The sequence below is a fragment of the Mangifera indica genome, chromosome 10, assembly GCF_011075055.1.
Source record: "Mangifera indica cultivar Alphonso chromosome 10, CATAS_Mindica_2.1, whole genome shotgun sequence".
Taxonomy (NCBI): Eukaryota; Viridiplantae; Streptophyta; class Magnoliopsida; order Sapindales; family Anacardiaceae; genus Mangifera; species Mangifera indica.
Genome location: NC_058146.1, coordinates 6,153,328 through 6,166,249, shown reverse-complemented (window position 1 = coordinate 6,166,249; position 12,922 = coordinate 6,153,328). Strand labels below are relative to the sequence as shown.

The 12,922-nt window shown below is 28.6% G+C and overlaps 1 protein-coding gene across 1 annotated transcript; it reads right to left on the bottom strand.

Moving 5' to 3' along the window:
* Window positions 1-50: 50 nt before the first annotated feature.
* Window positions 51-1,003, bottom strand: LOC123228221 (protein GL2-INTERACTING REPRESSOR 1-like). Its single transcript, XM_044653535.1, has 2 exons — window positions 737-1,003; window positions 51-639 (listed from the first exon to the last, which is right to left on the bottom strand). The coding sequence occupies exon 2, from the start codon at window positions 626-628 to the stop codon at window positions 293-295; it is 336 nt and encodes a 111-aa protein (XP_044509470.1). The 5' UTR covers window positions 629-639; window positions 737-1,003; the 3' UTR covers window positions 51-292.
* Window positions 1,004-12,922: the final 11,919 nt, after the last annotated feature.

Sequence of the window (12,922 nt, the reverse complement as noted above, 5' to 3'; positions counted from 1 at the left end):
TTAATTCTGTTTAATGTAGTTCCTGCCACAGAGAGAAAAAAGCTTAAACCTAGAGAGAAAACATAAACGTTATATGATTTGAAGAAATATTTCAAAAAAGACAACTGCTGTTGGTGCTCCTTTTTTTGTTTCACTTTTTTATTCTTTCTTTTTTTCTTTTCTGAGCATTTGGAACAAGGAAAAATGGAGCACTAATAGCACTACCTAAAAGTTAAAGGAAAACTAGAAAAGGCTTTTACATAAGTCCTAGGAGGAACATCAGAATTAGCAAAAGATACAAAGACCTACAACTCTAGCTTTTCCTTGTGTTGACCGTGGTGTTGTTGTTGTTGTTGTTGTTGTTTTTGTCATGAAGGAAATCAAGCAAAACGGTGCTCTTGCATTTGGGGCATTTAGGATCGTCCTCAGACAGCATCACATACATCAGGCACCGGGGACACCCCACCAACACCATGGACGTGGCCTCAGGGCTTTCATCTTGGTTCTCCGACGACACACATGAGCTCGGTGGAGACGTTGGCGACACCGTGGCTGATCGGCCTGGCGAATCTATTCTCCGGTTAGCTCTCGGTGGCGAAAGGTTCAGCTTCAGCTCTAGTTTCGATGGGTTTCCATTACTTTGACTCATTTTTTCACCTTCTATTATATGTCACAACAAAGATAACTTAGAAACAGTAAAAACACAAAACTTACAATTATTATAATAAAAGCATAACAGAATGACACAAACATGTACCTTAGAGATGAGAGGTGTTGATTTGAGATTGAAAATGGAAGCTAAAGGCTTGGTGGGTGTAAGTTTAGGAGGCTAGAAGGGCATTATATATAAGAGAAATCAAAGGAGAGAGATGGGGAGGGGGGGATTCTTTAAAGCTTAATTAAATTATGGGGAAGAGGTGGAGGGAGACAGAATTGAATTGAAAATATTGGTAGAAGAAGAGTGTAAATTGAGGGCAGGAAATGTATTAATGGTTGGAAAATTCCCAAGTATGCATAACTGGGGAAATTGGAGTAAATATTGCCATTACAAAGTGCAGCAAAAGCAAGAGCATTCATTCACTGCTTTTATGGCTAAAACCCAGTTTTAAGAAAACACCAATACTAGCATTGATTTTTTTTTTTTTAATTTTTAAATATCAAACATCAATAAATTAAATAGCAATCAATCAGAAAGTTGCATTGCAATTAAACTTTATTTAAAATATCCATCTACAAATTTTGTATTTCCACTATCAAACCAAATACACACATTAATATAAATAATATTAAATAACAAATAAATTATACAAACTGATTTATATAATCTGATATAATAGATTTTGACGGAATAATTTTGAAATAAGAGAAAAAATAAACAATCATATAGCCTACTATCACCTCAATTTACACACACATACATATACAGAGGTTAGTAAGATTTATTTGTATGTATAATTTATTTATTACTATATTTTGGATAATGTTAATCAATAGAAAAATGTTCATGCTTGTTTTGTCCTAATTCTAATTCAATATTTTATCAAGAAGATCAATCTTAAAATTCTTTTAAAAGGCTTTTGGAAGCAAAAACATAAGAATATATAACTAAAGAATAAAATAAGATGGATAAATAAATTGTGCATATTTATTTATATAAATTAAAATGATAATATGTAGTTAAAATATAAAATTATTTATTTATTTTTAATTTAAAATTATTTAATAAAATTTATTCTTATAAATTTATATAATTTATTTGAAAATATATATTCTTATAAATTTATTCTTATAAATTCAGATCGCCTTAATTTAGTAGAAACCACCCCACTAGAAGATGATGTGTTATGAATTTAATTATGGTAATTGACCTTCACATATAGATGATAAGACCAGCATCACTTATCCCCATGTATTTGATGAGCGGTTCATTTATTGTTTGGCACTCATTTAATCTAGGCCGGAGAACTATTTTCCAACCAAGTTTTAATATCAAAATGAATTCGTAGTTATAGGATTTATAAAATTTAAAATTTTATTTATAAACTAATTTTTATTAAAATTTTATATTAAAAGTAAAATAAAAATTATTATTTTATTAGTAATATTAAAAAATATATAAATTTTATTAAGTTTTATCCTCAAAGTTTTAAAAGTTAACAACTTTAACTTTAGCTAAAATTTTCTAATTTTAAAAAATAATATTTTTTTTCTTTCAAAACATAGGGTTTATTTCTTACCTTTTTCGGCCATCGGCAACATTGCTTTTGCTTGAAGACACACAATCACCATCTCTCACCTCTCAAACATGCAATAAAAACATGTGTTCGTCGATTCCAAACAAATTAACAAAAATGTATTGACTTAGACTAATCGATGAAGCCTCGTCGCTTCATCGATTCATCTAATTCGATGAAGTCTCATCGATTTAGATGAATTGATGAAGTCTCGTTGCTTTATCGATTCATCTGATTCAATAAAGTCTCGTCGATTTAGATGAATTGATGAAGTCTCATCACTTAGTTGATTTGTCTAGAATTGACAAAGATGATATCTTCTTCGATTTCAAACACTCTTTCTCACATTGGAAAGATAGTGGTTGGTGTGTGGATTCAAGTATTGTCATTAGTAGTCGGAGATGGTAAGAAAATAAACCTTAAGTTTTTGGGGAGGAGAAAATATTACTTTTTAAAATTAGAAAACTTTAGGTAGAGGTAAAGTTGTTAGTTTTTAAAACCTAGAGAATAAAACTTAATGAAATTTATATTTTTTTAATATTATTGATAAAATAATGATTTTACTCTTGTCTCTAAGAAAAAATTTTAACAGAAGTTAGCTTATTAATGAGATTTTAGTTTTTCAAACCCTATGGGTGTATATTTGTATTGACATTAAAAAATGGGTGGAAAATAGTCCTCTAGCCTTTAATTAATTATTAATATTTTATATTATTTTTTTTAAAGGTGAAAAGACTTCTTTCCACCCAAGATTTAGTTTATTTTCAAATTCTCTTTTGTGAGATTTTAAAAATTCAAATATTCATTTGTTCCTAAATTTTTGTTAGAAATCTTAGTTAAATAAAAAGGTAAAACTATTATTTTCTTAATAATATTAAAAATATATATAATTTTATCTCATTTCTCCATAGATTTTAAAAATTGACAATTTTCCCTTCAAGCTCATATTTTTCAAGTTTTGTTGCATTTTCTGCATATTTTTATCCTTGCAACCGCTCCCAAAGTTTTGAATTGTATAGTTTCAGCCCTTGTCCTTCATGTTTTACAGAGCCCATACCAACCTTCTTTTTCGTCTCTGGCCGATCGACCTTCTACTTTGTCTTTGGTTGAGCATTTAGCCTAAGACTGAGCTGACACCAGTGAAGGCTTTCGGTCGAGAGATGGGTGGCACATGATTAGGGTTTTGGTTTGCATGATTCATCTTCAATTCTACGAATCAGTGCTCCCTCCCACTTTCATTTAATGAATCAAAGGGAGGAGATGGTTGTGCCATTGTCAAAAATTGAAGGAGAGGTCAATGACAGTGCAAAATTGATCGAATTTCTTGCTTGATTTTAGCCAATTTCAGAGTGGTTTTTGCACTGGGAAACCATTGGAGAGGGAAGGGCTGACAACGGTTTAGATCTTGGAGAGAAAGATGGTCAAAGATGAAGGGATAAGACATAGAAGAAAGGACAACAAACCGAAAATGTATGGGAGGTTAGACAAAATTTCTTAAAACTTAGAGGAGGTGAAGAATGAGATTTTGAAGTGTTGAAATCCCAGACTTAGGGGGAAATATCATTTTTCAAACCTGAAAAATATGAGTTTAAGGAGGAAATTGTCAATTTTCAAAACCTAAGGGAAAAATAGGATAAAGTTATATTATATATATATTATTATTAAAATGACCTTTTACTCTTATATTTAACTAAAAATTCTAATAGAAGTTTAGGGATAGATAGGTATTTGAGTTTTTGAAACTCTGCATGTAGGAATTTGGGAATGGAGTAAACCTTGGGTGGGAATAAGTTCTTTGGCCTTTATTCAATGGTATATTAGGAATTTCTCATCACTCTAGGTCTTGCATAAGAGAAAGGGAAATGACAATGCATTTAGTTTACTTTGACAAAAATGGCTTGACAACTCTTTTTCTAAAAGTAAAGAAATTAAATAGAAAACAATTCATTTTACGTTTTGAAATTGAAAACATTTTCTCTTGTCTTTTTCATTTGCTTTATTTATTTTATGGTATAGTTTCTATGGATAAGAGTAATTCAAGAAACCCTTTTGGATAAATATTTATTTATTTTTATTTTTATTTTTTGTGGTTTCAACCGTATCATTAGATTGAAATCAAAATATCCAAGATTTTGATCTGATGGCTGAGTTTAATACTGACTCTTGGCTATTTTTATTTTGTAAAGATAATAATAGTGCATTTATTTAAGTAATTAATTTAATTTTGGACCTTTAGTTGAAAATTTAAATAGAAAAATGAATTTTTATAAAAATAATTATGCAATTATATGTGTATATATTTTTTGTATATAATTTAAATACATAAATGATGTGTCGTCGTGTAATTAGATATTATTTTGTCATTAATTTAAAATTATCTAATCATTTAATAATATATTATCTATATATTCAAATTATATACAAAAAATTCGTACGTATAATTTTATTGAAAAGAATTAGTTGCTTTGAATTAATTCATTTTTTAACAACTAATCATCCTATTAATTTAAAATTAATTGGAGGTAGATGGGTTGATTGAATTAGTTATGAATTAATTTAATTCTCCCCTTTGATAAGTATGCATGAGTTAATGAAGAAATGGTGACTTGGTTAAAAAGTAATAAATAATAAGGTGCTTTGATTTAATGGCTTTTATGAGAGGCTATCAGCTCTGGATAACTATGTATTTATTTATGTTTGCATGATGACAATTTTTTGAATTTCAAATAAATTAATTAAAGGTTGGCAGACTAATAAAGAAAATGTAGCTAACAATTTTAATTGCTTATTAATTTGAACATTTTAGAGTAAGAAAGAAATATTGGTTTTGTCAAAACTCAAGTTAATTATTTTTTGGTCAATCAGTCATTTAATTCAATTAATTTGAAATAAATCTACACCATAAATTATTAGAATTTAGTTTTATAATTTAATAATAACAATAGATGTTATATGCAAAAAGTATTAATGATAATGTATTATAGTTTTAAATTAAAAATAATTATCAGTTTAAATTAATAAGTAATGTTATGTATGTATATTTTTGGTATATAATTTAAATATATAGATAAATGTATGTATGGTTCGGTTTGAGAGTTTTTTCAAATCAGACTGAAAAAGATTATTTAAAAAATTTTTAAACCAAATCAAACCATTTTAGGTTTCAAACCCAACCAAACGAAACTGAAAAAATACAGTTTGGTTTGATTTGGATTATGATTTAACCCCATTAAAGTCATGCATTTAGAAATATATATTACTTAATAAAATTAATAAAGTTATAGTTTTTTAGAACATAATATAAATATGTAAAATAAATATAAAAAATATATACAATATACATGTTTAAAAAATGACAAAATAAATATAAAAAATAAGTTGTATACCTAATTGTTTATTAAAAAATTTTGTCAATTATAATTATATATATTTTTAAAAAATATGATTTACGGTTTAATTTAGTTTGAAAATCGCTCAAACTAAAAAAATAGTCTACAAATTTTCTAACTCAAATCAAACTATTTTACAATCTAAACCAAATTAAATCATAATCTTTAAGCAATTCGATTTAGTTTATAGTTTAAACTGAATTATGTACACTCTTATTATAGATGATGTATCATCATATAATTGAATATTACTTTACTTTTAATTTAAAATTATTTAATCATATAATGATATATTATTTATATATTTAAATTACATATTAAAATTATATATGTATAGATTTATTGTAAATTAATATTTATTATGAATACATGTATTATTAGAGTGTATGAAAAAGATTTTGCTAATTTTTCAATGAAGATAGTTGACCCTCCAATTCTGGATCTCTTAATTAAGAGTTAAATGCATTTTAAAAAATAATAATTAATTAACTTTCAAACTCGAAGTCATTAAATCCAGACCATTGTTTTAAACCCTCTTGCACTTGGATAATGTTAATTTAAGTACAAATCAAAATTAATATATTAAATAAATGATTATTTATCATTCAAACTATATCAAAACGGAAAGTTCTCACCCTTAAAATTAAAAAAAAAAAATTTTTTTGCGTTTGTCCAATTTTCATGTCAACTTTAACTATAAATGAGTATTCAAGAAATTATATCTATCTAATATTAAATTTTAATTTTAATTATGTTATTTTATATTTTTCTTACTCTTTATATATATATATATATATATATATATATATATATATATATATATAAAATCAGTTTCTTCTCGCCACTTCCCTCGTACAATCACACTACCAAAACCTATGTTTTATTCTTCTTACTTTTCTTACACTTTCTCAATAACCAAACAATTGAAAACAGAAAATTAGCAAAATTGTAGTACCTTGTAGATCAAGATGGTTACATGGTTATTGGCAAGATTGGATATCAAATCTTTCCTTATGGATGAGATTCACATAAATTAGATAGTTAATGATTGGTCTGTATAGATAAGTTAGAGGGTTGTCAAGGGTTTTGAAACAGATTATAGTATAATTGATGACATCTTGAGATTAAGAGGTTGGGTAGGTGTTCCCTGAGATAAGAGTTCGAGGGGCAAGATTCTTATAAGGGCATATAGTTTCATTTATACTATCCACCTTAGGTGTAGAGATGTATTAGGATTTGAGAAGACTATTTTGACGGTTTTTTATGAAAAAAGATATGTCGGACTTTATGGTTTAATGTTTGGTATGTCAGCATGTTAAGATTGAACATCAATGACTATCAGGTCTGTTGTAACCTTTGAGTATAAGAACACATCTCGATAGACTTCGTGATTAGTTTGACGAGAGTTATAGGTGGTCATAATACTTTATGGGTGATTGTGAATCGGTTGACCAAATTTGTTCATTTTATTTCAGTTAAAGATACCACAAGTACAGATCAACTAAATCAGTTTGTGATTGATTTACTGAGAGTCAGAGGTGGTCATAATATTTTGTGGGTGATTGTGGATCAGTTAACCAACTCAACTCATTTTATTTTGATTAAGGATACCGCAAGCATGGATCAATTGGATAAGGAATCGAAGGACAAGATGTTCATGATTGAAATCAATATGGGGAAGATCAATGACAAGATTCTTGATCTATGCCTTGCTTAACTTTGATTCCCTTATTTGGAGATTACTTCCACAGGAAAGAACTGTCTGTTGCATGGCTGATAACTGAAAAGCTATTTGTTATCTCAGGTTTCAGGTTGAGGTTTGTTATGGCATAGGTTCATGAACTTAATGAGGAAGTAAGCTACTTGTCTTTAGTTTGTAAAGGAATAATATCAGGTTGAGTGTGTGTACTTGTAACCATGTTTTCACTCCTGAATGAGTGTGTCATAACTTGTAATTGTAATGTCAATGCAATTAAAAAGATTATGATTTTAAGTACTTTTTACTGCAACTCAAATTATTGTTGCCATCCTTGTAAAAGAATCTTAACATCCACCTTTTTCATGATTACAAACAAATTCAATAAAAAGTAAGTACTTACTAATGTAAGACCTAAATATCTGAGTGTATTTGAATTTATACAAGTTAGAAGAGATTATAATGCCTCTCGGCTATCTAAGTATGTCACTACAATACATTAAGTATATATTTATCAATTTCTCCAAGTTAGAATACCTCTTATAGTTTATAGTTATAACTATAGCCGTTAAGACAATAACAAGGCTTAATAGAAGCTATTTATGAAACTTCTCGATGTCATTTTATTTTATTTATTTTTTCAAAATAAGCTATTTAATATAATTTATTTTTTTAATTTATTGTAGATAATTAAATAATAGTTTTAACTATTAGTTAAAAATAAAATTGAAGATGATAAATTAATCCATGTTGATAATTTTCAAAATCCTTAAGTGTGTTGGTTTTTTAATTAGACCTTGAGGAGGATGTTGATTATCATCATTTTAGTAATTAATTCGAAAGCTAGCCTATCAGAATTCATTTTTTGAAAAAAAAAAATATATAGCCCATGTTGAAGTTAAGTGTCAAGAATATGTACTATATATTAATGCAAGTTTTAGTCTAAGAAATTTCGTTGAAAATCATATGGCAAACAGGGATATTTTCGTTGGCTTTTAGTTTTATCGATAGATAGAATAAATAAATATTTGTTTTGGTAATTGAAGATCTTGTCTATATTGATTAGATGAATAAATCTGAGACACAAAAACTAACCCGTAACTATTACATTAGATAAATTAAAGTTTTACAAACGTAACAAAAATTCAACCCTAAATGTTTTCTCCAAAAATTTTAATGTGCTACCATATTTGCTAACTCTTGTCTGGAATAAATAAATATTGTGACAGTGGAATTGATTGAATGTGCATGATAAAGTGAAGAAATGAATTAATAGGAGATGCCAAGAAATTGTAACAACAATCTGCAAAACTTTAAATATTTTATTAATTGTAAGTATCTGATCCCTTTTGGGGGGACAATTAAAAATTACATAAAATAAATGTGAGAACAATAATTTCTTCATACTTCATTTGCTTTTATGAACTTGCATGCATGCATGCATATTACTAATATATAAACACTACCCTTTTTTAAAAAAAAAAAAAAAAATTATATAGAAATGGTGGTTGTGAAATGTATGAAACTTTTGAAGGACAACTCAACAAGAAATTTAATTCGATTTTGATTGAGTTGTTATGGTATAATTTATTGTGAGCTCAACAATATAGACTGAGGGGAAGTTGGTGTAAATAAATTACAGTTCAAATGTTTACAGAAGTTTTGGTTATGTTGGTAGATATACTGCATGCACTCAATACACAAAAATGGAAGCTCTTGTAAAACTTAATTAGGGACATGAATTATGGAGCATTTATGTGATAGAGAAGAGAAGAGTCAGATTATGATATATAATAATCTAGTTAACGATATTTCCCACCATTTTTAAAACAGATAATCGTTGGAATGGTTGTTCGTCTTAGTGAATAGTTATCAATCACTTTTAACTCAATAGACATAATGCATTATCTGTTTTATCTGTCTAATACATATAAATAAGCAATCAACTTCATGAACAATCATTCATAAGCTCATTTTTTATTATTTTTATCACTTAGCCACGTTTAACTTAAATAGACATTGTTAATAACCTAAAATTGAAAGAAACTATAGAAATGTTACAGTTATGCACTTATGGGTATTACAATAATGGTTACCTAAATGATGACGGATCAACGATCGATCAAAACTTGACAACGTTATAATTCCATTATTATTTGATCATTTTATTAATCGATATTTCATCAAAGATAAGACATAAAAGTAGTGTCTATCTTATATTACCTTTGATTTCTATTATTTGATTTCTATAGAAATCATCGGATAGTGTTGGATTGAGAGACAACCTAATCTTATTGTGGCTGCAAATTTAAGTGTACATGACATCCATCAAAGGCCCCTTAGATATCTATTCTTGTACATGAGAGCAATATAATCCTCTATAGCCTTTATGTATTTCTCAATATAGCTAGTTACTATCATTCTAATAATCTTATCACAATGACTATATTAGACTTATGTCAAACTATACTGATTTGTGAATATGATAGTTTAATGATCTCAAATCAAAGGTCACATGCACTACCATACGGTATAGGGTGTATTCTATAGAAATTGAGATTATCATTTATATGGAATCCTCTTAATGGTTTAGCCCAGTGAATATGTCTATTTAATATTCACCCATGTGTTACATCCGTTTGTTAGTAAATAATCTTGACACATGAGATCTGTCACTACTTTACAGTAAAATTGTTTAATATCAAGCGAGTCTTACTATATTATTGGTGTTTTAAGTCTATATAATACTAGAGCTATGGATGGTTATAAAATAACCATCATATGTGTGCATAATGTTCTCACAATTAATGATATATATTGATCCTTTTCTTAGGGTTTTACTATCATGAGAACATTCATCTTATTACAAACATAAAATAGTGATAAAAAATTGTCATTTTATTGCCATAATTATGAAACACAACATACAAACATTGTATATATAAGGGAGAAGGACTATTTCCCACCCAACTTTTGATGCATTCTCAAATTGGCACCCATGGCAGATGAAAATCCAGTTTTTTCACCCATGAGCTGTTAAAATGGATGATTTCTGTTTGTATAAGTGTAAAATGTCCATTTTACCCTTGTTAGATGAAATGACCAAAATACCCCTTAATTTAATTTCCCAAAATTGATGTGAGGGTTTTACCATTCACCCCCCTTAGGTTTTAGAAACTAACATTTTCACCTTACCTAAAGTTTTTAAACTTTAAAAACTAACATTTTCACCCCCAAACCTAGGGTTTCCATATTTTTCAAAATACAGCCGCCCCCCATAACTTTCAAAACTAGCATTTCACCCCCATTCTTCAACCTCATCTCTCGACGTCTTCTCCGGCGTCGTCACCGACCTCCTCCTTCTCCTGGTGCGACGACGGTGGTGTGACGGCGGTGGTGCGACGAAGAGACCTCCCTTCGTCGCTCGTCGTCCAGATCTGTGAGATCGCTCGACGAAGGTCTCCCTTCTTCTCTCTTCGTGGCTCATCGCATCTGGACGACGCTTCGTCATCCAGATATAGGCGACGAAGGGTCGTCCTTCATCGTCCTTTGTAGTCGGAGATGGGAGATCGGTCGAATGCGTCAGCCGTCGATGGTGGCCGGAGAAGGAGCAAACCCCAGGGGTGAAATCTAAACTTTTCAAACTTTAAGGATGGGTTAGTTATTAGTTTTTAAAACCTGGAGGGGGGAAATGTAAAATTTAAAAGTTTTAAGGTTTTAAATAGCAAATGACGATTTTGCCCCTGTCCCTAACTGAAAAATTAGATGGCAGTTTGGTCACGGATGGGAAAACTGGATTTTCATCTGCCGTGGGTGTCAATCTGAGAATGCATCAAAAGTTGGGTGGGAAATAGTCCTTCTCCCTATATATAATACAGATACATCGACAAGAATATTGGCTTTGGAGCACCTAATTTGATAAAAAGATCATATTTGGCATAAGTTTTTCCTTGTATATTATTCGTAATTTATCTCATAAGCATTTAGTCATACAAAATTTTGGTCTCAGCATGGACCGATCATAAATAAGAATAAACTCCACATTGTAATAGGTTATAACCTTTTTAGCTTGCGTCTTAAGAAAACTTGCTTCCACATAGTAATAATTATACATATATATATATAATATATCTTATGTTACATTAAAGGTTTAAGATGAAATAAATATATATCTAAAGTTGCTTGACATAATCATTTATTATGTATAGTCTTTGCCACATCTTTAAATATGTGGGTACGTAATAACTTGGTATCATGGATACCTTCTTGTTGAAGCCAAATTGTTTCTAGCCTTTCAAGTTATGTGCAGAGATTCTTGGTGCAAAACTTATTGTATTTCCATACTATCCTCCCCAAGATTATCTCCTTCCTCCTCTTGTGTAATTGTAACAATGATTTCTTATTCAATTAAAGCATGTACATGACTTGGTGCTCATTGAATGATTAAGGAAGACATTAATATCCCATTTGATTAGTATAGTGTGAAGTCGTTGAATTTGTTCACTCAATTCTGTAATGACTCTTTGATTTTCCTCATTCATTTCATTTGTAACTCCCAATTTACCAGCATAAAGGGTCCTAATTTTGTAGTGCCTTAAAACCATTGGCAATTGTCTATGGCTTTACATCAACAATTTTGTAGTGCTTCACTATCTTTGAACATTTTATATTTAAGTTTAACAATACTTCTTCTTAAAAGAGATCAATTAAATGTTTTAGTGCCTTACATGTTATTGCAGACAATACTTTTTCTTAAGAAAGGTCGATTAAACATTTTAGTTTCTTAGTTATTGTTGCCTGTAAGAAGCTATAACTTTAAATTTAAAAATTTAATAATTTTTTTCAACCTAAAATTTGAAAAATAACTATTTTTCCTTAAGTTTTTTTTTCCATTACCACTTTTAGTGATTGTTGCTATCTCTGGATGTATTCTCTCTCCTTTGATCCTTAGCCATCTTTGTCAGAGACAAAGTTTTACTATTTAATTATATATCATTTTTCTTAATATATGTACTTTGAAATTGACATGCTTTAGTAATTAATTAATTATATCAATATATTGCATATTTTACCTTTATATCACTTGTAATAAAATAATTAAATCAAAAAAAAAATGTTTATGATTTAACTTCTACTAAATTATAATCTCGTGATAATAATAAGCCTTGTTTGATCCAACAACATTTCTATACAGAAGCTCTACATGTTTTGTGGAGTATAAAATATGAAATTACTAATTCAAGCAAGGCATTCGACTTAGCGAGCCAGTGGGTATAAGGGTAAATTAAAATTAATTAATGATCGTCATATTAATTAGTTGGATAATGATGGATTCCAACTATATGATCAAAGAAATAACATTATTTATAAATGGCCAAATTTCTATTTCCAACCCAAGGTTCATGCAAATCATTGATCACCTGTTAATTATTGAAAATTTAAATATTTATCTGTTTATTAAATTTTGTTGTTATTGTCAGGGGTAAAATTATTATTTATTAAAATATTTAAAAATAAAAATTTATCATATTTTCACTCCTAAATTTAAAAATCTAACAAATTTCTCTTTACCCAAAGTTTGAAAATTCAATATTTTCCTCTATGATTTTCCCAACCATGCTGTC

Coding starts and splice junctions, on each gene's coding strand:
- LOC123228221 (XM_044653535.1), bottom strand. CDS start 628: ATGAGTCAAAGTAATGGAAACCCATCGAAACTAGAGCTGAAGCTGAAC.